The sequence below is a fragment of the Magnolia sinica genome, chromosome 18, assembly GCF_029962835.1.
Source record: "Magnolia sinica isolate HGM2019 chromosome 18, MsV1, whole genome shotgun sequence".
Lineage (NCBI taxonomy): Eukaryota > Viridiplantae > Streptophyta > Magnoliopsida > Magnoliales > Magnoliaceae > Magnolia > Magnolia sinica.
Genome location: NC_080590.1, coordinates 11,147,942 through 11,173,361, shown reverse-complemented (window position 1 = coordinate 11,173,361; position 25,420 = coordinate 11,147,942). Strand labels below are relative to the sequence as shown.

Below are 25,420 nucleotides of genomic sequence, written 5' to 3'. Positions count from 1 at the left end.
TCAATAGCGACCCACAAAACAACGATTAATGGAATGGTCCATGTTAAAAGGAAATAAGTTAAATGATATTCCAATATACTATTCCTTTTAAAAAATTCTTTCATTGTTTATCATCTCCATTCAGGGTGAGGCCCATCATATAAACGGTTCAAATCATTGGAAGATGATCCATATGAATGGATTTTGTGCTGAGGATCCATCCAAATCGGATACTGTACACGTTGAGCGGCTTAATTAGCCGCTAGGTGTGGCCGGCAAAATGAAAGGAGGGATGCAGAGGTTTCCAATGATTCATACCATCTACATGACACGTCTTAATTTGTATGGTAGATGGAAATTAATAAAAGCTCGTAATTTGGATTATAACTCATGTATAATTTGGCTCATTAGTTTTGAACATGGACGGCCATAATAATCCGTCTATAATCTATGGACTATAATATTTATTCTAAAGGTGTCATGACTCTCCCCCCCCCCCCCCACGAATTCTCCCATTAAGGGAGCCCCATCAACTAAACGGCTTGGATCGTTGAAAAGAAATCAAATCCAACAATTAGAGGCCTGACATATCATAATGTAACATGTGAGAATGTGTTCTAATTAACATCCAATCTAAATGTGAATATCGGCTCGATGAACCCCATAACTATGCATCAATTAGGTTTGACGGAGTAGGTTCTTTACATAAAAACAAATGGATCCATATATCTATTGTGTTTACACTCATTTTCGGCATCCTAAAGTCCAATAGAAAACTCTCATATGGTGACACTATTTGGTTGACACACATGGAAGACGTACTCACGCGAAAGGATATTTGGTTGATTTTCCTTTGGTATTATGCATTCCATTATTAATGCGTTGGCACAAATCCTCACACATGTCCGTAGGGATATGAATCATTGCATGCCGTATTGTCATGATCAACATTCCCATTTATGAGGCAACGTATAAGGCACATCCATAAAAGACCCATTGAGAGAATTGATTTATCACGAAATTGTCAATGATATTCTTGTTGAAGCTATCTCTAATAGTCATTCTAAAACGGGGGATCTTCCTAGAGACTTTGGAGGGGTAGTTGCAATCGAGATGGTTATGAACATCAGTAGATCAGACTTATGTCTAAGCTAACCCAACTTACATCCAAACCTAAGTGGGAGAGAAAATCCCACAGGCTAATCCTAAGCAATCATTTGATCGGAACAAAAAGAATGAGAGAGCTGAATGAGAAGGAAAGTTTGTTTGATGCTAACGTACTGGACATATCCAGTCTGCCAAACAATGCAAAGATCAAAAGAGACAAAAATTTCCCAAGCGCCTCCAAGGTCGAACTTTGATCGGGATCAAGAGTTTGGGAGACTAGGATGTGATGGATCCAATCTATCTATCATTTCTAGCACTCAAAACCATTACACAATGAATGGTGAAAATACTAAATGAGGTCCGGTCTAGACTGCCCAACACCTCGCAGTGGATAAGGTGGGTCATCAACAGACACGTTGAATGGTCCGGATTGATCCAAATCCAACCCTTAACATAATTGTCTTGATTAGTTGAATCTTGACATATCCATGCCCAGTCTTTAGTGGACCACAAACATCTTTACAATAGATTAAGTAAGAAAAAGAAGACTCAAGAAGCCAATGAGTCCGAATATAACTAGAGCCTTTTTTAAATTCATGTCGCCATTTTTGGAGTAATTAAGGGATTTCTTATATCCTAAAATGATGAAAGCATGGAGGATCCAAAAGCAACAAGTAAGCCTAGCGAGGGATTTTTACTACCTCCACAAGCTATAAAAATGAGCACACGAAGAAGAACTTAAAGCCCCATGCCAAACATGTTTATCTATATTTCATTTCTTTTTCATTAATTTAGCCTAACACAAGTAGCCAATACATGGCATCTCCCGCCACAGTACCTTGGGATTAGTAGTAGATACTCCTGACTTTAAGTTGCGAGGTCATGTTCAATTGAACTCTGATTCAGTTATTTATACCAATCCGATCACATTCTGTTGGCCACTTACATTGGTTGTAGATATTTATTTTAATTTAGTTTACCTTTGTTTTATTTATTTTGTTGATTATTATTTTATTAATTGTAATAGATTATATAATTTAATACTAATGAAATTGACATTTATTTAACCTTATTATGTACATATGTATATTCTTATTAATTCCAGAGTTCATTCAAGGGCATGCAAATTTCAAGGCGGAACAAAAGTTTTTAAAAGCGTATGTTCGTGACTATTATCACAAGATACAAAGAACTCATTTGGTACTAATTCACAAACTGACCACAAATTGATGACCTGGAGGATAATTGAATCTTGGTACAGTCTCTATTCTATCCATATTAGCACGAAAAATAACAGCAATTCAATTATAACCTCCTGCATACCTGCACATCCAACTCTCACAGGGAGAACTATTCAACCTGGCTTACACGTGTGGCCTACTTTGATCAAATGGCAGCAACAAAGTGGGCCAGTGGCCAGCGAAATCTTCTTTTCGGCCGTCCATTTTGTTTTGTAAACTGAGCTGTCCCACCTGAATTTTGGGCCAATCGTGTGGCCGACTGGTGGACAGACGCGTGCGGACTTGGAAAGCTTCCTGTCATGTTTACGCGCGCGCAGGCTTCGCATTTCCGTCCGCAAAAGCTTCGTCTCACGTCTCGAAGGGTTTTAGCCAGGAAAGAGAAGAGAAGAAGAAAATGACGACGGTTGCTGCCGATCCAGAAGAAAAATCGTCGTATCCGCGAGTAGAAAACAGCTCACAGGCTCTGGAAGAAAAGCCATGGATCGAGTACGCAATCCAACAGTATCAGATCCTCAAAGCAACCCTCGAAGAAACAGCCGATTCCGCCCTCCAAACCGCCCGATCCCGTCTCTCCCAAATCCATTCCACTTCGTCCGCTCATCTGCACCAAACCCTGGTACATCTCAGAAACCCGATTATTCTATCTAGCACTTCTCAATCGATCGGAAAAATCTCGGCCGTTGAAAATTCGCAATGTGGTATGTAGGAGAGTCTGGAAACTATCAAGGACGAATTTGCTGCCTACGAGAATCTCTTTGTCGGTAAAATAAAAGGTATGGTGTAGTGTCATCAGACATCCCAGTGGCAGTTCTGTAAATTTGTCAATTTCCAATGGTAATTTCATATTTGTTCTTCTTCATCTGCCTCTCTCTCTCTCTCTCTCTCTCTCTCTCTCGCAGAGGGTCTGATCATTGCGGGTTTGCATCCAGCGATCACGTGTGGAGTCGCTGGTGGTTTGGGAATTATCATTCTCAAAAGTAATTTCCCGTTATCCATTTGTATTGTTTTCTCATTGTATTTATGTTTTCCTGTAGTATAATTCAACTGTCATTTGCAGAGCAATAGATTTTTCATGGAATTGTTCAATGCTGTAAATTGAATTTTGATTTCTTCCTTTCTCCTTTCTTTTGTTTGCACAACAAGATCCTCTGTAGCATGGATTGTGATTCGCCAATTTCAAAGATGATGAACATTATAACGGTTGCAAATTGATATTTTTCATCTGCTCTTCTTTGTATTTTGCCAGTTCAGTAGGACAACCTGTAGTATCAAATTGCCAAAATAGAAAGAACAGGGTGCCGCTATCAATTAGAGAGGCGTGACTTGTATGTTCTCATTTAAAAAATGGCGGTGGTTCTTCTACCGCAAACATGGCATGGTTGTACGGCAATCCAGGCTGTCCAAATTGCTGACCCAACTTTGCAATGGAGCATGATTGAAAAGTTGCACTGAGAAGATAATATTAGCTTTTTTTTTTTTTTTTTTGTTTTAACCCTTTGAATTTGAACCTCACTCTATTTTAATTTAAAACATCCATTCGATATCCATTAATTGGAGGGTTAGGGTAGGTTCATCTGTGTGATTTATGAGATATGCTCCACGAGACCCACAATTTGGATGGTCTGGATAGCTTTATGTCAGTGCCACATGTGAGGAGGATGAGCCACCGCCTTTTTCAAAATACCCCTAACTAACGAAGGGGTCTAGCCCCAATAAGACTGAGGGTAAGTAGTGGGTTCGTTACAATTTACTATTATAAAATTTTTAGGCATCTATATTTGCCAATCCAAGCACCATTTATTGGTATTTTTTAGGGTTCAGTTGCTTTTTGTACTTGCCTACTTTGCAGTTGGCAGCTTGGTCGATGGCAGTGATTTCATGATCGTAGTCCATGAGATATAATTCATATTTCGGTATCTACAATTTATTTTATTTAGCAGGTGCCTTCTATTTATAGAATTCTTCATTTCTTTTGTAATTTCTCTAGTGTCTATACCTCTGCATACCTTGGAGCTCACAACTTGCCTAGCAGTGAATGCATGCCTTGAATCTGCCTTTTGCCTTTAAAACCTTGATTATTGTATTACAACCAGTGTTCGAGTTGTCGGTATCGCTACAAGTTTCGCTAAGTAGAGATAAAGATATATTATCGTTATCGCCGATAATATCGCCGATAACCGGAAATGCGAAAAAAAAATGACGAATAATGGGGAAAATGATGGAATTTTTTAGTAAAACTTCAGGGCATGCCTAAATACACATATTTGCATATTTAGGAATAAAAAAATTACAAAAAAAATACATTAAATAATAAGTTTTCATTTAATGGGACCCAAAAAGCATATGCTGCCATAAGAAATCGCTCCAATTGTAATCAAAATGAGTTCATATAATACAAATGCAGTTAACATATAATAATTAGGACATGTAAAAGTTAATGAACTAAAAAAGTACACCTTTTTTGGGACAAGGAATCTATATATTGGTGTACTTGGTGATTGATGGCTTGGATATGACACTTGTTTGACATATTGACGCATCCATTCAATTTTCCAGATCATTTTATGGTATAAGCCCAAAAAATAGATAGATCCAAATCTTAAGTGAACCACATCACAGGACAGTGTTGATTGAATGCACACCATTAAAAACTTCTCAAGGGCCACAAATTTTGTATCAAACTAGTTTGTATAACCTAATTAACAAGTTGGATGTCAAATAAACATTACATTGAACCCTGGGAGGTTTTTAATGGTGGACATTCAATTGCTACTATTTCTTGTGGTGTGGTCCACTTGAGAGTTATACATGCCTGATGTTTTGGATCAAGATCTAAAATGATCTGAAAAAATAGATGGACAGCATGGATCAAATAAATACATCATGATTAGGCCCACATAGCACCAACCATTAGCCATCTTGACAGTGGCAACGTCACTAGCCAAATCAAGTCCTCTAGGTGGTGTAAGGACTTTGTGGTACCCACCGTATCCCATGTGTTTTATGATGCTGTGAATAACGAGGTGGCTATTGGAGAGTGTTCCGTGGGCCCACCATGATATATGCGAGAAATCAACTCCATTAATCTATTTCAGCATATCATTTTAGTACATGGTCCAAAAAATGAGGTAGTTCCAAATCTCAAGTGGACCACATCAAAGGGAACAACCGCTATTAAATCCCACCATTAAATTGGAAGCACATTCCATTCCCTTAAAATTGGAAGCAGATTGGCTGGTGTACCACACACCAGCTATATAGCTGCTGCAGGTTCGTGTAGTGCGAAGACGTGCACTGACGCTGCTCGAGCTCCAAGTTGTACGAACGGTTCAAAGGAGATCAAAGTTACATGGGCCCCATTGTGATGTATTTATTATATCTACATCGTTCATCTATTTTTAGAGATCATTTAAGAGCATTATCCAAAAAATGAATCATGTCCAAAGATCATTTGGACCACACCACAAATAGTAGCAGAGGTAATGATTTTCACCGTTAAAAAATATGTAGGGCCCACCATAACGTTTATTTTCCATCCAATCTGTTCATAAGGGCACAAAGACCTGAATGAAGAATAAAAACAAATTTCATATTTATCTAAAACTTTTGTGACCCCAAAAAGGGTTTCAATGGTAGACGTTCAATCTCCCACCGCTTTTTGCAGTGTGGTCCACCTGATAGTTAGATCTGTTTTATTTTTCGTCTCAAGCCTTAAGAGAGCTCGCCAACTTGATGGACGGTTTAGATATAACAAATACCCTGTGATCAAACCCACAACACTTGTTTACGTATACAGCAGCTATACAGCGGTGTGAGAGGACGCGGATTAGATGGGTACTATCAAGTTGAGTAGCCAGTTGGCTACTGACGTGACGTCACCAAGTTATGTGGCCCCACTATGATGTATATGTTATATCCACACCGTTCATCCATTTTTAGATATCATTTTAGGGTATGAACCAAAGAATGAATCAAATAAAAATCTGTTGTGGACCCCACCAAAGAAAACAACGGGGAGAGTGATTCCCACCGTTGAAACTATTCTAAGGCCCATTATAATGTTTATTTGAAATCCAACCTGTTTAAAAGTTAAAAAAGACATTAAATGAGGGAAAACACAAATATCAGCTTGATCTAAAACTTTTGTGGCCTTTAGAAGTTTTTAACGGTAGGTGTCACTGACCCACTGTTTTCTGTGCTGGGGTCCACTGGATCTTTGGATTTAACTCGTTCTTTGGATATTGCCCTAAAATGATCTCTCCAAATGGATGGAAGGTGTGGATGCAAAACATATATCATGGTGGGGCCTATAGAAGTTGGTAACATCACTTCAGTAGCTCGCGACTCAGCCTGTGAGTATAGTCAACCCGTTAGTAGCTAATCCCCTCCCGGACGTGAGAGAAATTTCGTTTTTACGAAATTCTCTCCTCTTCTCCGGAAAATCGCAATCAATCTCATCTTCCGTAAAAAACTTTCCAGAAATTTATCTTTTTCTTTTTCAAATCCGAACCGAAATCTCCGTAAATCTCGGTGAAATCAAGTTCGCTTTCAAATCTCTTTCTCTGAAGAAAAGAAAAGGGTTTTTTAAAAGGGTTTTCTTATCTCGGATAATTCAGAGCTATCAACAGCGATTTGCCACTAAATCTAGCCGAAATCCACTTCCGCGGGTAGATCGGGAGAAAAAGAAGGTAAGAGATCTTTTTTGTATATATTTTTTGTATTTAATTCAATTTTTTTTTCAATAATAAGGAGAACGATAGCTATTTTTTCGATAAAATCGAAAATATCGCTGATATTTCGTCGATATTTGGAAGAGAAACGAAAACTTGGGGTTTCGGTATCGCCGGTTCAGCGACACCGATAATATCGCCGATATTATCGATTTCTCGTCGACAATTCAAACACTGATTACAACAGGTTTGGAGCTTGGGGATCTAATGTTTCAAGTTCTGAAAAGTCCATGGGCACCTCTCAGCGAGCACCTATACAAGTGACCATCTGAGCCATGCATCAGGTTGGTCCCACCATGTAGATAATTGTGCCCATAACAATCAACTGTGAAGACAATTTCCGGTGGTATCATTCCAAAGAAGAAGAATAATACAATTTCTGGTGGGCCATCATCATTGCACATGGGAACTGGACCCACCTGATTTTGGACCAGGTCATCTACTAGGTTGGATCCACCTGATGCACAGGTCAGATGTCTGACATGTGCTGGTGTTGCAAGTGCAGCCACGTCATGTAGAGGTGTGGTAGGCATTAGCCGGACTCCTAATAGTTCACGTGAGGTTATCTTGGCCAATATTCATACTATTGCCACTCAATCACGTCCCCTTGGCATAAGCATAATTATGGATCCAAATTACGAGAACAGAAATATTTCTCTTTTAAATGATATATGCTTTTTTTTTTTTTTTGAAAGGCGACAAATTTATTATATAAGGCCAAAGCCTGAAAGAATTACAAAGAGAAACGGGAAAATAAAATCCCCACACCTTTAAAAAGCTTGCACTCAATCCTTTAGTTGCATTTTAGCTTGCTTGAATACATTCAGTGCTCGACTTCTTTGATTCTGAAAACATCTATTGTTCCTTTCTTCCCACAAAAAACAAATGCCAGCCATTAAAGCTACCTGCCAAAGTCCAACTTCTTCTTTAGCCAGCCTAACCCCGTGCCAAGCCCAAAAAAATTATAGTGCCACACACAAGATGCATGGGTGATTTGCCTCACCGAAGAGACCCTCGGAATAAAAAGGTAGAATGATTTTACTGAAAATTTGCCTGATTTTGCTTTGGTCCACACTATAGTCTCTCTCCCACCATTGGAGAAGCCTTTTGAAATGTTTCAAACAAAATGAGCATCTTATCTTTCAAAAAACAAAAAGCAAAAAAAAAAAGAGCATCTATCCCTCTTCTTCTTCCAATAAGTTTCTCCTACAAAGTGGGGTCCAACATACTGCGCTCCCTACTATAGGCAAACAACCTACAACTGATATTATTCTAATCCACCGAGTTTCTAACGAGGCAAGGGAAAATTTCTTGAAGTGGTTGTTCTCCCTACCAAACATCTTCTCAAAATCGAGCACTTTGACCGTCCCCCAAAGAAAAACCTATCCCCTCCTTAAACTTGTCCCTCATTCTTGAATCCCGATATTACTTTTCAAATTCCCAATGATTTATATAGAGACGATGCTCTAATCCATCCCCCTTCCTTAGACCGCCCTCTTGTATAGACTTACACACCTCATCTCATTTCACAAGATGAAATTTATTCTTCTCTTCCACTCCTTGCCAAAGGAAGTCTCTTATGATTTTATCAAGACTATTCAAGATCGATTTTAGATAGCTGCATAATGACATAAAATAGACTGGAAATTTTGACATCACTGCATTTATCAACGTCACCCTACCTCTGAGGGACAAATGTCTTCTTTTCCAGTCCAACTTGATAATTCCCTTTCAAATCTTCCCACTATCTTCTCCCATAAATGTTTAGCTGGTTTCCCAATACATAATGGGAGACCTTAATATGATGAAGGAAAAGAACATGGCCGGCACCCAAAAATATTTGCAAACTCCTCCACCTCCTCCACCGATAAATGAATTCCTAATACTCACACATTTATATTCACGTTTAGTCTGGAGACTGCTTCAAAACATGCATCAATCTTTCTCATATTATCCACCTTTATAACCTCCGCCTCAAAGAGCAAAATTGTGTCGTCGGCAAATTGGAGAATAGGCACTTGAAACACTAATTTGTCTACCTTAAATCCTTATATTAATCATGCTTTGACACCTCTGTAGACCTTAAGGCCTCCATCACTAGCACAAATAAGTATGAAGATAACGGATCCCCTGGCCTCAAACCCCTCGAAGTTGAGAAAAAAACCTTTCGGAGATCCATTCACTAATATTGAAAACCTTGCCGACCTGACACATGTTTGCATCCATCCTCTCTACTTTTGACTACAACCCAAATGATCTGACATGTAATCAAGGAAATCCCAATCCACATGATCATATATATGCCTTCCCAATATCCAACTCACAAACAATTCCCTTTTTAAATGATATATGTGTGAATGCGATTTCTTATTTGGTGAAAAGAAGCATATAACAATGAGATGGCTTCATTTGATTGTTTGTACATCGGTAGTGTGTTAAAATTGGAAATTGTTTCAGTAGAGAAGGTTGTGGCAAATGGCATTAACTGTTTCTGTGCCATAAAACGAGATATGCTACTCATCACATGAGATGCTTATTGGTTCAGACCAAGCTTTGGCACATGCTAGTTAATTGCTGATATCATTTATATCATTCCAACCCTTCTTTCCATAATGGCACCACAGGCAATCCTTTGTGAATAGTATTTAGTTCTTTTACATTTTTATGACCTTTATCTGTTTCTAACTTGCAGGGCCAAGGCGCTTCTTATTTCATAGCACACAGCGACTCTTCATGAGTGAAGAGGTAGGTGTGAACAGTATTACTTGCACATTCAGTTTGTGTTATTCATTTTGGTAGATGGATTTTTTCACATTCTCCTATGTATGCTTCCCACTTCGCCTGTTGCAGATTTTGTGACGGAACAGCATCAAAGTCTAGAAAATTTTCTTGTCTATTTGTTTTCTTTACGTAATATTTATCATCATTTTCTAACTTCTTCATAGATCACCTGCCTTTTACTTAACAGAATCTTTGAGAACAAGGATGATATTTTATGATTTCTCCGCCTTCACTTTTGCCCACATAACCCTTTTTTTATTTTTTATTTTTATTATTTTTTTAAAATTTCTAACTTGGGACATTAAGTATCAACCACTAATGCCTAATAAGAAGACCTAAAAGGAGAACACCCGACGACTCACATTTTCAAACTTGAACATCTTTTCCATCTCCTGGAATGTATGCCCCTCCTAGCATTTCCAACAACTTCAACCCTAAATTCCTCATCTTTCTTCTTTCTCCTGAATCGAAGTTCCTGTGTTGCTTGATATTGCTTAACCCTTTACAATACTCTCTAACCTTAGCTCCATTACCTAATACAATCTTGAAAATCTTCATAGAAGTGATCTTTATATCCTAATCTTGCCACCACATCCTAATCTGAACTGAACTTCCATTTTCAAGAAACTATCACCTGCACAAATGGCTCTCCAAGCCCAGGATCTACACTCCTAAATACTTGTCTGCATTCTCAATCCTAAGATTGCAACCTGTATGTATCTACTTTTTGTACTCTACGCTAGAAACCGCCTTTTCTCATCTCCTATCATTCGTATCCAAGACACTCTGTCCACATGAGGAAGTTGTTGTGCTGAACATGACCAGACAGCGCGCCTTACTTTTCAACCTTCTAGTGGTATGTACTTTCTCTTGTTTATGTAGTAAATTTCATGAAAACTTTGAAAACTATGGATGGATGAAACATTCGATATTTGGTTGTTGTAGTGTAGTAGCCAAATTCTCGTGTCTATGTCTGCATAATATACACAGTTGTGCGTGTGTGCGCGCACGTGTGCGTGTGTTGGTGTCATAGCCTTGTCCCAGCTATTTGGGGTCAGTTTGTGAATCCTCGCCTGGTTGTTTGGAAAATTTTGACAACTGGCTGTGTACCATACATCAACCCTACTTTACCCTCGTTGGGGACAGGCAGGTACAATATAATGCTGGTATCACCATCACCATCACCATCATCTATCTGTGTATGACCATGTACATGTAATGTATGTATATTTGATCTGGTACACTGAACAAGTGCCCGAAGTTTATTCTGCAATCTTTAACTTGCATTCTCTAATGAAAGATCAAAATTTACACATGATTTTCATTTAGTTGAAGATCCAATCTCCTTTATACCCTCTAAGACAATGGATTTATTGCCTTCAACAGAATTCCTACACTGAAGTAATTTCCTTCTTTATCAGAAATTTTATACTACCTAGCAACTACCAAACGAAACTAAGACAATATTGCACCAAAAGCTCATTGCATTCAACTTTACATGTTTAGTTTGATTCTTTAGAATGTATACATAATTGTTAACTAGTCTTTGTGGTGTATTATCCATCTTCCTTTCTAGAAGTTTCTTCATTTGATATAGATTGTTGGAGGCAGTTGTTTAAATAACCAAACACGATCCATATTCTTTCTGGATGTAGTCCTTGATTTCCAAAGCTGATGCCAAAGTGAAGGAGTTGCGAAAAGCAATTGACAATATGAAGTTTGAAAGCAAAGTGCTGGAGGTACTGCTCTTTGAATAACATTTCACGGTCCTTGTTACTGTATCTAATAATCATTTCCGGTCCTGATTTACAATATTTTATGGCACTTGTGTACATTTTCACTTCCATGGGAGGTTTAGCAAGGATACCTCTATAAGTTATATATGTCAGAGGGGCACTTGGCCCTCGAACTTCCGCCATGCAATCGTGAGAGAACCTGACCCCAAATAGTTGGGAGAAGGCTATGGTGGTGGTGTTGATGTTTTATTTATTTATTTATTATTATTAAATTTAAATTTTTAGCTTAATGTATATAACATGGAAGCTTTGATTCTTCAGCATAGAACTTCCGCTGGTCTGAGGCTTGTAGTTCTCTTTCTTACTGCCAGACGCATTCCTTGTGAACTGGATATGGTCATTTAGCTGTCATTCTTTTGTCAGACTTGCTGTGCTTCCTTTTTGCCGCTGCATCAGGCACTTTCTGTTCTTGTATTTGACTTAGTGCAGCATTACTCCAAAACTCTGTATTCTGTATGGAGTATCTGCTGTCTTTGTTTGACTAATGGCTGTTAGTTTAGGGTGTGTTTGATCGCACCAATTAAGATGAAATTTCATGATATTTTGCACAAAATTAGGGTGCATTTGGTGGCACCAAGTATCATGAAATTTTAATGATTAATCAGTCTATTTTGGTGCAAAATATCATGAGAATTTCATGATATTTGGTGCAACCAAACACACCTTTAGACTGATTAATCATGGAAGATAATGAAATTTCATGATGTTTGGTTCAACTGAATGCACTCATGGCAAAACAGTTCTTGCATCAAAGGTTGGTAAGTGAAGGTTTATATAATCAGCAGAAGAGGATCTTGGAACACTTGAATACTGTAGCTAGATTATTTTTCATGCATGTACTTCTTGGGTGAACCTGCAATTCTTTATTAACTGGTATGGTCTTGTTCATGAAGCTAAGTGAAAAGCTGTATTTGAAAGGACTAGATATTTTCAGTACTTTCCTTTCCATTTAAGTTAATTATGGTGAGTGGTTCCTCTAATGCAATCTCATGGGCATCTAGAAGGAATCCAGTTCTGATTGGTTAACTGTTAACAAGTAATATGCAGGTCTCCCTTTTTTTTTGGAGAGAGAGAGAGAGAGAGAGAGAGAGAGAGAGAGAGAGAGAACTAGAAATTTATTAGAAAAGCCTGCCAAAGGCACGTGAAGAATACAACTCTGAACTAGGACAGAAACCAAGAAGCAAGATCAGCAGACTTCATTGCCTTTACATTTGCAGCCCACTTCAAAACAACTTTTTTCACTAAGAAAATAACCTCTTCAGCTGAAGAGTTCTTGTTTTGAAAACAACAACCATTCCGGGCTTTCCAAATAAACCATAAAATTCTCATTGCGAGGAGCCTCCAAATAATTTTCCAAGCTCCACCCTCTGCCCCTCCGTGCCAAGCCCATAAAAGATGGTCAACTGACCTCAACATCACCCAAGCTATATATAAAAAGAAGAATAAAGTGCTTCCAAACTTTCCTAGCGAAGGGACAATGGATGAAAAGATGATGAACCGACTCTGCATCTCCCATTCACATCAAACGAATGTTTGGGAGAATAAGGGACCTTCTTTGGAGGTTGTCTATAGTGAGCACTCCCTTTCTTCCCACAGCCAAACAAGCGCCGCAATCCTCCGAGGAGCCCTGCATGACCAATATCGATATGAAAAGGGCAACGAAAAAGATGGTTTAGAGATCACGCTATAAAAAGACCGGACCAAAAAGAGATGCCTAAGCTTTTGAACCTTCCAAACCATGGAATTATCTTCAAGAGGTTGCGGCCACACAAGCTTCAAATAATCTAGGAGGCAGATGAAATTTTCAAGTTTGTCGTTCGTCAAATTCCTCCAACAAGGTGGAGACCAAATAACCGATCATCCGACCAAGGAATAACATTGGTTAACATAAATGAGGCGATCCCAGGCAAGGTGTTCTGTATCCGTTACGATACGCCCGTAAAGGCCGATACGCATAGGTAACGACCATGACCGTTATGCGATATGGGGGTGAAATGGGGCAGTTGGTTTTTTGAGACCGTATCGGCGGTTACGGTGGCCATAAAGGCCGTTACGGGGTATAACGACCGTTACTCTCATAACGGTCACTTTTTTTTTTTTCCTATTTAAATTCATTTGTCTCCTCCTTTTCTTTCACTTTTCTTATTCCAAAAACTCTCCTAGATCATTTTACAACATACTTCGACCATCTTACTATAGCTTTTAAGATTAAAACCGTAGATTGAAATGATTTGAGCAAATAGAAGCTCCAAGGCCATTTTTTTCAAAAAATTGAAAAAGTAGTATTTATGCATTTTTTTTTTTCTGATATCTATTTCTAATGCTTGATTGTGATGTGTAAACATTTGAGACATAAGCATATTAAAATATTCACTAGACAGCTCAATACAACACTCTCACCAAAGAGTGGACCATTACACTACCATAAACATGTTCAAAACAAAAAATGAATACATATTTAGAATATTTACATTATTCTTGATTTTCTAGATATTTTTTCAGAATTTTTCAGGAAAAAGAAAAATTTTTAACTGTTACAGGGGTCGTAACGGTTGTTACGCCCCCATATCGGCCGTTATGGCCGATACCTGTATCGTTAATAGTGGTGACCGTTACGGCCACCATTATCGATACAGAATACCTTGATCCCAGGCTATATTAGCTAGACTTGGAAAAAGGTTTTGCAACGGCCTATCTCCACACCAAATGTCCATCCAAAAGCGAATTTGATTTCCTTTCCGAGAGATAAAGAAACACCACTATGAAACAACATCTCAGTAGATACAATCGCCTTCCAAGCATGAGAGGCCTGGTATAGAGAGGATGATTTGATGCTCCAATCACCCGGTTGAGTACCATACTTGCAGGGTTTAAATACCAGCTTCAGTGATCAACTCCATTAGTTCTAAGTCGGGGTGGTATCATCGAACTCATGTGGCTTGGTCAGGTTGATTCATTGTTGTAAAATATTTTAAACCATGGTTATATTCAATTTAACACAATTACAGAGTGAATAGTTTTTAGGCTCTTGAAAATCTTGTAACACAAAAAAACAGTTTGTTCTCCAAAGTTCTGTAGTGTAGTGCAACATGTCATATCTAAGAATTCTTATACCTTAGCCTTTTAGTTGCGAAGAAACATACCTTTCTGAATTATGACCGAACACTTGTCAGCTTACATACATATTACCTGCTTTCAGGAGCGTGCTTCACGAGCAGAAGAGGAAATGGAGCGGGGCAAGACGAAACTTAGGTTTGTTGCTACTGGTTGAAACCGCTCCATTGATGTCCTTCTTTAGCGTTAGGTTGATTTAATTTCACTTCTTAGAAGTCTGGCTGTTCTATTGCAGACAAGCAGGACGTCAAATTCAAGGTGTTATTAATTCATCTTATAAGATTGAAAGACAAGCAAGTGGTATGCAATTAAATCATTCCTTAGTATTGATCATTGAACGGATTTGAATTAGTTCAGTTCAGTTGTTTGGCCTGTATTTTCTCAGAGAATTACTTTTTGTTGCATTTAGGCTTGAAGGATGTCCTTGGAGAACTTCCTAGCAGGGAAGCATCTCGATTCCGATCACAGGTCAGTTATGGTATTTAACAAATGTAAATTTTTTATGGTCTTCTTCAAAAGCTTTTACCTTTGATGTCACAATTAACTGAAAATCATATTCCAGGCAATGTTGATATTCCGATTTTTCACTAATATTTTAAGAGGAATTGTATGATCCTGAACTTGAGGATGTGGCCTGTGGTTCACTGACCCAGACTGGTGATGGCCCACAGTGGATGGACCATGCCCAGAAAACCTCCCATTTCTTAGCCATCCAATCTTTGGCCCCTTTTCAGTTGAATGTCACCTCCTCCCTGTTTCTCAACTGTTTGTTTGCAGGTCACCTCTGGAAGAGTTGGGATTGTCCTGGGCCATAGTCCAAGCACCTGTGGGAACCATTAAATCACTGTTCGTGGTCAGCAAACCATGGACCCACTTGTTCAAGTGCAGTACCCAAGGATACAATCAGTGTTTTCAAACCCAGACCAGGTGGGCTGTAACTGGCTATGAAAACGAGTTGGGTGGCTAGAAACTGTTGACCTAGGTGCTCAACAATTTTCTTATAAGAGTGTGATGTCTCAGGTTGAAGTTACTACTGACCATCCATGCTTGGAAAGTAAAACCCTAACCACTGTACCAAATGCATATTATTTATTTATTCTTTTATTTTAATAAATTTAAACTAACTAGATTTTAGGGTCAGAATGAATTGGAGTGGAACTGACCGGTTGTATGCCCCCGAAAAGGTGTGTTAGGATTGGGTTGGTATGTGGTATCTGGTCCGGCTTTTAAAACATCGGAGAGGATACATCCTCAGGTCAAGGATACTATTATCCTTGATTTAAAGGGTGGTGTATGATTTGAGTCACCATAGGAAGAAATCAGGAGAAAAAGCAGATCTTGATTCATACACGTCATTTATACAACAAGCCAACATTGTCTAGAAGCTGTTGCTGGAGGGTTATTAATTTCTCCAATATTTTCAGTTTACCACCCAAGATGTTTCAAATAGGAAAAAATGTTAATTAAAAAATAAAAAATAAAAAATAACTTGCATCTTTGTGCTTCTGTTTCTTTGATGGTAATCAATATAATACCATTCCATGTTATCTGGATTGCAGGTTTCTTCCCTTGCATCCGTCACCAAGCAGGAAAGGAAAGCTCTTGCTAAAGAGGTGTCGAAAATTACTAATTATGGAATTTCAATCTGATAATGCAACCTCTTTCTACCTCCATCCTTGCTTGTTTGTCAGATTTCCAATGATCACGAGATTCCCATGAATGCGGATCTCTTCCATAATATGTCAGGAATATACACAAGGAGAAGACATTTAGAATATCCCAAAAAAATAATGAAATGTTGAGAAACCCCAGCAACCTTTTCGGCTGATTTGCAATGCATATGGTACAGATTGCTTTGTTCAATTTTAGGAAGTATATGCCAAGGTGGGTTTCGCCATTGTGGCAAACCAGCAAGGTCCAGGGCTATTCGTCAGGTAGGATGTGCTTTCGCCCATGATCTGGCTAGGAGTAGAGCTCGGGCCACTCACCGGGCAAGCCACACAAAGCTTGTGAAATTTGGATTGCCTTTTCAAGTAGGCCACACCATTGGGAACAGTGTAATATCATGCCTGGAACCTCTACATTAATGTGGTGTGGTCCGCATAAGTTTTGGAATTGCAATTTTTGTGACAATTCGGTGGCGTGCATCAGATGAATGGATTGGATGGCACGTAAACATCATAGTGAACCCCACATTAACTAATGATGGGTGTCCATCCTAAGTGCTCCCTGTAGTGTGGCCCACCAAAGTTTTGGATTGCCCTCTATATCAGGGTTAACATGAGGCAGCGCACCTCATGAACGGTGTGGATGGTGCTTGGTTAGTGGTAGTAGGCGCAAGAATACCACTAGCATGTCTTTTGTGCTGTTGGCAGCAATGAACAGACACCGTGGATCGGAGGGCGTTTCAAATTCCCCGGTTGTTTGGCTGCATAAAGTAAACGGGGTTTCAAATCCAGAGGCGTTTCAGAGCTTGGATTACAAATAAAATCATTTCAATAGCTGCAGGTGTAACATGTGCGTCACTATACACTATCATTCTATTGGGCACATGGCCCACTAATGATGATCAACACCGTTCAAACATTGTCCACGTAAATCAGCACCGTCCAAATGTTGTCCAGCACTGTCCAAACATTGTCCATGTAAATCAACGATTAAAAATCATTGGTTAATCACTCAGACATGATCTTGTGATTGTGGCCCATTTGAGGCTTGGAATTTCATCATTTTTGGGCAAAACATATATTTCAGCGGGCTTATCACAACTATTGTGTCAAAAATTACATATCTCACTAATTAGAGATATTAAAATTGATTTAGTAATTAAATTCAAACTCCTGTAAATATACAATAGATAGGTACTTTTGGATTAAAGTTGATTCACACACCAGGGTGCCAAACACACCGGGAGGATTGCAAATCCAGGGGGTTTCTAATCTTGGGGTTCCGGATCTAGGGGGTTCCAAATCCAAGTTCCCAAGCAGGCGGTTTCTATCAGGAGCAAAGTTTTCCAACGACGGTTGGAGATGACTCGGAAGGCTGGGCTGGCCCATCAAGCTCCCTGGCTAGCCTTCTTGAGCTGTCCTTGTGTTTAATTTCCTCTTGGAAACTTTGAGGATAAGAGAGGTTGGTAGTTGTACTAGGCCTGACCAAAAGATTGGACTGTTCATCAATTTGGACTGTTCATCAATTTAACCATACAATCCATATGGCACCAGTAAATCAGTAATCTCATCCCTATAAAGATAACACGAGATTCAAATAAGATTGGAGGAAATCCCTATGTAATCTTGCTATGGTTAGACGGGTCCCACAAAGAGTCAGTCCCGAGCAAGTCCATCTGGGCCCATCCTGACAATCTAAGGCCCAAGGCCCCCAACAGGCACCAAGACTGAGCCCGAAAAACTGATTGAGCCATGGCTGACCCGGCCTGGCTTCAGAATATTGAGAATTTAAAAGAGCCATTCTACTGATTTAGTTTTCAGCATCTGGCCCATTCAACAGATGGGACAGCTCCAGATAAGTGAACAGATGTATGGATTGTGTGGTAGTGATTGGCCACATTGAAAGCTTCTTAGCTAAAGCAACACATCTTGATATTTTCTGCAAATCTGGACCGTCCAAATGGTAGACCAACTCTTAAATTGATCATACAAAATTTTGTGTTTGGACTGTGCCTCGGTAGAATATGCTTAAATAAATAAATAAATAAATGACACTAAAATAACTATCAGCCAAAGTCCTATCAATTTGGAAGTTTGGCGGGAGAGGCGAACTAGTCATCCCAACAGTTGAGATTATGGTTTTAAGACTCGGACGTGTAATGTGATTCATCCGAGTCAACTCAGACTCAGTGGGACCTAATTCGGCTCGATACCTTGAATTACCACAACCCAACTTGGGTGAGCCCCGAACCAACTCAGGACTGAACGAGACGGCCAAGTCGTTGAATCTTTTAACAATGGTTCAGATGGACAAACAATCATTTGGTAAAGTTAGCTCAACAAAACATGGAAGACATAAAAAGACCCAAAGAAATATATTATAGAAAATCAATGAGCCGGATCGGCTGCCGCTAGAAGCATTGAAGGTACCATTACACAGATATGGCGTACAAAATGCTTGCACCAAATATAAAAAACTCTTTTACTTTCTTATGTGTTTGAAGAAATGTGATTAATTTCTTAATAACCGGTTTAAATTTTAATTTTAACTTAGATAGATTAGCCGTATCCAATCAGTTCATAGGCCTTTGCTTACTAATGGAAGCAAAACCATGGACATTTTATGGTCCAAAATCCCAAGAACATCATGTGGTAAACATTGTATATATTTCTCATCAAAGATCAATTTGATTTAAAATCAAATGGGCCACTTGAGTACATTGAGTATGGACCATTGGACAATTATTCAAATGTTCATTTTACAGTTGATACATGCGTCTGACCCGGCAATCAGATAATCTGAATATTTGGAGAAGAGCCATGTTCGGGACCCGTCTGGTTCTGGGTACCGGTGGCCTGAGGCTGACTGCTTTTTTTAAAGGAAAAAGGGTGGGGGTACGGCAGACCGGCTGATAAAGGACTGCTGACCCCATTGAGGGTGGCAAGGGTCCCTGAAAAAGTGATTGGTCGGGAAATTATATCAGCCCATTGAGGTACATGACTAGGATGTGGTGATTCATACTCCTATGTGGCAAATATACAGCTATTCATACCTTTAAAACGAGGGGTGCAATGGATGAGAATTCCCAGAAAAAATCAAACTAACCAAGCAATCCCAACCATCAAATTGGTGACTACCGAATTGATGGTTAAATGTAGAACAGTGAACGGTCTAAATCCAACAGAAAAAAAGGAAGATGGTTATTACTCACTACAATGTGTTCAATGTGGTAAATTGGATAACTTAAAAATCTTTCTTGCATGTTAAGCGAGGCAATCGGTTGTTTATTGTCTACAAGGTGTGGATCGGATCTGTCCACTTGGTGCTCTCTGCTTCAGATGGCCCATGTTTCGGAAATCTCACTAACAAGGTAATCCTAGCCATCCCTTTCTCTCATCTTACTCCCCTGTTTCTCAGTTAACGGTCCATTTAGGGGCCACCAATCTGATATCTTAAACCATGGCCGTGAACGGTGAAAACGTGGCTCGATAATACTACGACGGTCCACCTAGTGCTCCCTGCCTTAATGGCCCATGTTTCGAAAATCACACTAATCGTAGTGATCCCTCTCTCTCTCTCTCTCCTCTCCTGTTGCAACCATTCAACTTTTTGCTATTTAATCTTCATTTAGAGGACACCAATCTGAATTTTCAAACACAGTCGTTCATTGTGGAAGCGGATTGGCTGATGTACCATACACCAGCAACCTAGCTGATGTGTTGACGTCACCAAGTTCTGTGGGTCTTTTTAATTTTTAATTTTTTTTACTTACTCTTTTATATATATATATATATATTATTATTATTATTTACACACGCACGCACACCCCACACACTCACGCTAGTGGAACCCTTGACCGGGTGTTGAAACTCCTGTGGGTCTCATCACGAGGCACTTGGTGAGCTCGTAGAAGTCTTGAGCCGAAAAATAAGACAGATCCAAAAATCAAGTGGCCACACTGTAAAAAGCAGTGGAGGATTGAACCCTGCCATTGAAACCCTTTCGGGGGTTACAGAAATTTTGGATAAATATGGTATTTGTTTTTTCTATTCATCCAAGTCTGTGTGACCTTATGAACAGATTGGATGGAAAGTTTTAACGGTGAGAATCACTGTCCCACTTCTATTTGTGGTGTGGTCCATTTGAGCTATATAAATTACTCAGTTTTGGGATCAAGACCTAAAATGATCTCGCCAAATGAATGAACGGTGTAGATATATTAAATACATCATTGTGAGTCCCATGTAATGATACATCATTGTGAGTCCCACTTAACTTTGATCTCTTTTTAACCATTCGTACAATTCGGAGATCGAGAAGTGTCAGCGCTCATCTTCACACGACACGTACCCACACCAACCAATCCGCTTCCGTTCATTGTAGGGTCCACAAGGTGTATGGTTCCGATCTACAGCTTTCCCTGACACGTGAATGGTGAGAAGGTAGCTGTATATTTCTATGATACGGACGGCTCTATGATATCAGTTTCCTTTTTTCAGTTGAAGTTTTAATAAGTCATTTGATCCACTGGCAGAGTAGGATGCTTGAAATATGACCATTGGATGTTCTTCATTTACAACCGTCCAATAAATGTCCACCAATCCAACGGGTTCATGATAAATCAAAACTGGATCCTTAATTTGGACAGTTTATCTCGTATTACTTGATTGATACGTATCCAATTTCCAAGTACTTTTTATGCGCCCGCTTATCATCGATCACACTCTGCCAGAGTACAAATCATCTCTCTTCAAATGTATATATTTCGCATTGCCTTTTTCCTACCACGTGAATTTGCGTCACAGACGTGTGGTATACCAGAGCCTAACAAGCTCAGTGAATTTTCACACGTATGCTTTATTGCCACATGCGGCCTGCTCGTGCGAGCTCGCAAAACAGGCATATTCTTTCCTCTCTCCTCTGTCCTCATCCTCATCTGCCAGCATATCACGTGCAACGCCACTCTCATCACACAAACATAACGCCCCTCTCTCTCTCTCTCTCTCTAAAAAGAAAAAGAAAAAGAAAAAGAAATAAAGAAAATGTTTTCCATTGAAATATTCTAATTTAAATTCACTAAAATGTCCAACAAAAATCCGAAAATATATAGAGAAAATTTAAAAAAAAGGGTGTTAGAGAAAGAGAAAATCATCTACCTAGCCGACACTTGTCCGCCGTCCATGTCAGCAGACCTTGAAGTCGTGGAAGCTCTCCTGCCGGACTACCATCTCCTTCTGCCTGCGGAGCTCCATCACCTTCCTGTGAGAGTTCGAGTGCTGAGTCAGCACGAAAGTCGGGCTTGCAGCGGGTCGATACTCCGGCACGAGCCGTCCTGACTTGTAACGGACTCCGCAAGCGTTACACAGAGATTTGGGCCCCAGAGGCCCCGTCCGCCACTGGGGCGTCTTCTCTGTCGCGCAGTGAGTGCATTTCCTAATCCCTCCGTCGCCGATAACTAACTCCCTCCTCCTCGCTCCGCCCTTCCCTTTGCCGGCCTCAGGAAATCCAGCCGGGGGTTGCACGTCCGGTTCAGCCGTTGACGGCAGCGAAATCCAGCTGTTGTTCACTGCCGCAGCTCTTGACCGCTTGCTCCTCGCGCGGCCGGGAACTGACGCGTCCGGCCGGGAAATCACGTTTCCGGCGATGTAGCTGCCGTCGCCTGGGAAGGGCACGTCGGAGAAGGAATCCTCGACGAATTGCGACAGCCATTCCAGCTCTGCCACGTCATCACTCTGCAAAAGTACAAGTAAACAAACAAATAAATAAACGAGAAATACCGAAACAGAGGAGAGAAGGGTATTTCGGTGATTTTTTAATTTTGCGTACCGGAACGCAGAGGTCATCGGAAAAGCTGCTGCGGAAGGGGTTCGTGTCAGGATTTCCGGCGAGAGGCCGGATTCCCGCTGAGCAGTCAGGTGGAGGGTGGTGGTGGTGGGAAGAGGAGGCGTCGGAAGAGGAATCGAAGAAGATGTCTGGATTGGAGAAGTCGAACAGGTCGTCAATGTGCAGCAAGTCGGAAGACGGGTTTCCGTACATGTACGAGGCCGATGACGCTTCCATTTCCATTTCAGACGACATTTCAAAACCAAAAACAAAAATAAACCCGTTACGTTTCGGACAACACGAAAACTTGGCGAGAGAGAGAGAGAGAGAGAGAGAGAGAGAGAGCTTTCAGTCATTCATTTGTAAGAGGTGGGGGCGTAGACATGCCCATGCAGGGCAAGCCCATTTAATTAGTTTGGGTTTCTGTATTTTTTATTAGAGAGAGAGAGAGAGAGAGAGAGAGAGAGAAGGGGAGGAACCGAAATCACTATCTTTTCTTTCTGTCTCTCATTCACGAGAAATATACTTATTCTACCGCCCTTTAGTAACATGGCCATCAGCTACACCACCACATGCACCCTATTTTTATATTACATATCAAAGAGATAGCATAAAAGAGTATGTGAATTTACTATTCATATCTCCTTTTAAGCTTCCACGCATCCTACTTTGTGTTGAAGCTAATGTACCCAAATTACCATACAAGATATCCTCCAACTTGGTTGAGGGTATTTCAGGAATATATTTGTATTTTATAACAATTAATTTCGATATTTTAAACATCCTTGTCTGGACCCATCTTATATGATTCATCTTGTCCATCTATTTTTCATGCTGGTTTGACATCATTCCATCATGTTAAAAATCAGTAGCCCTTTCACATGCTCTTCTACTTGTACACGCGGATGCACTTATGAACGTGATCCCAGAGATTGTAACCGCCTTTCTTTAATAAGGTGGAATCTGGAAGAGTGTGATGGTTGACAGGCAGGCACCCGATAAATCGTACGACTGACAGAGTTTTAACTTAAATAAAACTGTCAAAATTGCGGGACCACCTTATATAGGTCGTCATCCCAAATTTAGGTCAATCAAAAGATCTTGATCTCTGATTACTGGACATCTGCTTGAGAAGATGGGCCATTGACTAATTCCTTTTATCTTTCCATTACAAGTTGTGATGCTTTTAGGTTTATGTTGTAAGACGTCTATTGGGTGGACTCCATATGATCATCCATTGAGATCTGACAATTGGATTATTGTGATTAAGCTTAGATACTCTGATAGAGTGTGATAGATGAAACACGGGCGCTTAGAAGTTGCTTAAGAGGTGAAAGTGTGTCTCATAAGAAAGTCAGCTAAACAGTCCCAAGTTATGGTTTCTTACACGTAGGGTGAACAAAAATTTATTAGATTACCAGAGCATCCCATTGAACGACATTTATTGGACATTTTGCAATGAGAAAAATAGAATGGTCTTTAATACCCTGCCTTGAGAATCATATAAATCACTCAATTGCGTCTTTCTTTGGTTAATACTCCGAACAGAAATGCGAACAAAGATGACATTTCATACTTTTTGCGTGATCGCATTAGAAATTGCAATTCAATTGTATATGCATCCAAACGCTCCATCAAGCAAAGCTGCCATGCTGGCGTAATCTAGTATCCAATGGAATTCTTGTAATGCCAGCAGTCTCTTTTTTTTTTAACGAGAAATGATGTACGTTTCTTAAGTGCACTTACCTTTCCACGCCCGTAATTGCGCATGCATTAGGACGTGGTGGCATCAACATCACCTATCCAGATCGTCCATTACGTCAAGTCTACTCTTCATACGCTGCATTGAAAACTCACATGATTAGATGATGAAAACTGAAAAATCAAGTGGCATGTAGAGAATGGATGGATAAGATTGGTCGTAGAAGATAGGTCCAGTTGCAAATGTTATAACCTTCGGATTGCTGTGTGTTTGTACATTAATCGAGAAATAGTGCAGTGAACCTAACGGACGGTACAGATTGGTTATCGAGGTTCCAACGAGCCAAAATGCAACTAGATGCAAGCGAAGGTTTCAGAGCACTGAACCCACTCGATCAGATCTCTTTTTTAATTACTGGTTCTGAGAGTGATCAGGACATGGATTGCTGAGAGAACCTAGGTGGGAGGTGACCATGATGCTTGTGAGAGATTCACACCGTCCATCCGTTTTTCAAACTCATGCGAGGACATGATCCCAAAAATGAGGTAGATCCAAAACTCAAGTGGGGCACACAACAGGAAAACAAGGGGATTGAATTTCTGCCGTTGAAATATTTGTGGGGCCACATAAGTTTTGGATAGGCTAATATTTTTGTTTTTTCAGTTCATGACCTTATGAACGGTTTGGATGGCATAAAAAGTATATTAACATGACGGTGGACCCGGAGAATGTTTCAACGGTAGTGATTTCCTTTCACACTTTTCCTCACCATGGCTCACTTTAGTTTTTGATCTGAGTCATTTTTGGGATCATGCTCAAACATGAGCTGGCGAAACGTACGAACAGGTTAGATTTCTCACAATTATCATGGTCGCCCATGAATGTTTCAATGGTGGGCTTTCAATCTCCACTATTTCCTATAGTGTGGCCCACCTGAGTATTGCATCTTCTTCATCATTTGTAACATTTTCTATCATGAGTTTTCAAAAACGGATGGACGGGATGGATCTCCCACAGAAATCATGGTGGCCCCACCTATATACCGAACGTAGGACCTTCATGTGGTCAGGGGTAGGGGCCGCAGGCAATCCGCGTCGCGGGTAGAAAAATAAGGCAGATCGGCTTGAGAGTGGATTAGGTGAGACCCCGGCCGCATCCACGACAGTAGGGCCATCAACGTAGGGCCCACTTTGATATATGTATTATGTATCCATACGTCCATCCGTTTCTTCATATCATTTTAGTGCATTATACCAAAAATTAATCAGATCCAATAATCACATAGACCATTCCATAAGAAACAGTTGTAATTGACAGTCTTACCATTAAAAATCTCTTAGGGTGCACCTTAATGGTTCCGTAGTATCCATTTACAATTCATCTGTTGAAAAGGTCATGTAAGCCTCCATGAAGGGTAGCAATAAATATCAGCTTGAACCGAAAATGTTTTAGTTCATTAATGGCGAATCACCACTGTTT

At 39.9% G+C, this 25,420-nt stretch overlaps 2 protein-coding genes across 3 annotated transcripts; one reads left to right on the top strand and one right to left on the bottom strand.

Annotated features, from left to right (window-relative positions):
- The first annotated feature begins 2,553 nt into the window (after positions 1-2,553).
- Positions 2,554-16,611, top strand: LOC131233160 (RGS1-HXK1-interacting protein 1). Its single transcript, XM_058229772.1, has 9 exons — positions 2,554-2,943; positions 3,034-3,100; positions 3,227-3,304; positions 9,750-9,802; positions 11,494-11,577; positions 14,834-14,886; positions 14,984-15,048; positions 15,158-15,216; positions 16,308-16,611. The coding sequence occupies exons 1-9, from the start codon at positions 2,722-2,724 to the stop codon at positions 16,395-16,397; spliced, it is 771 nt and encodes a 256-aa protein (XP_058085755.1). The 5' UTR covers positions 2,554-2,721; the 3' UTR covers positions 16,398-16,611.
- A 3,058-nt stretch (positions 16,612-19,669) lies between these two features.
- On the bottom strand, positions 19,670-22,797 carry LOC131233649 (GATA transcription factor 4-like). 2 transcript variants are annotated; one of them, XM_058230438.1, is made up of 3 exons: positions 22,243-22,797; positions 21,573-22,148; positions 19,670-19,822 (listed from the first exon to the last, which is right to left on the bottom strand). In XM_058230438.1, the coding sequence occupies exons 1-2, from the start codon at positions 22,492-22,494 to the stop codon at positions 21,600-21,602; spliced, it is 801 nt and encodes a 266-aa protein (XP_058086421.1). In that variant the 5' UTR covers positions 22,495-22,797; the 3' UTR covers positions 19,670-19,822; positions 21,573-21,599. The 2 variants fall into 2 exon arrangements, with proteins under 2 accessions (XP_058086421.1, XP_058086420.1); XM_058230437.1 differs by lacking the exon at positions 19,670-19,822 and having other exon boundaries at positions 21,451-22,148; positions 22,243-22,790.
- Positions 22,798-25,420: the final 2,623 nt, after the last annotated feature.

Bases quoted from the DNA above. Each gene is read 5' to 3' on its own strand.
- LOC131233160 (XM_058229772.1), top strand. From the start codon at position 2,722: ATGACGACGGTTGCTGCCGATCCAGAAGAAAAATCGTCGTATCCGCGA. The intron at 3,305-9,749 runs GTAATTTCCCGT...TCTAACTTGCAG, and splicing joins GGGAATTATCATTCTCAAAA to GGCCAAGGCGCTTCTTATTT. The intron at 15,049-15,157 runs GTATGCAATTAA...TGTTGCATTTAG, and splicing joins GATTGAAAGACAAGCAAGTG to GCTTGAAGGATGTCCTTGGA.
- LOC131233649 (XM_058230438.1), bottom strand. From the start codon at position 22,494: ATGTCGTCTGAAATGGAAATGGAAGCGTCATCGGCCTCGTACATGTAC. The intron at 22,149-22,242 runs GTACGCAAAATT...GTACTTTTGCAG, and splicing joins CCGATGACCTCTGCGTTCCG to AGTGATGACGTGGCAGAGCT.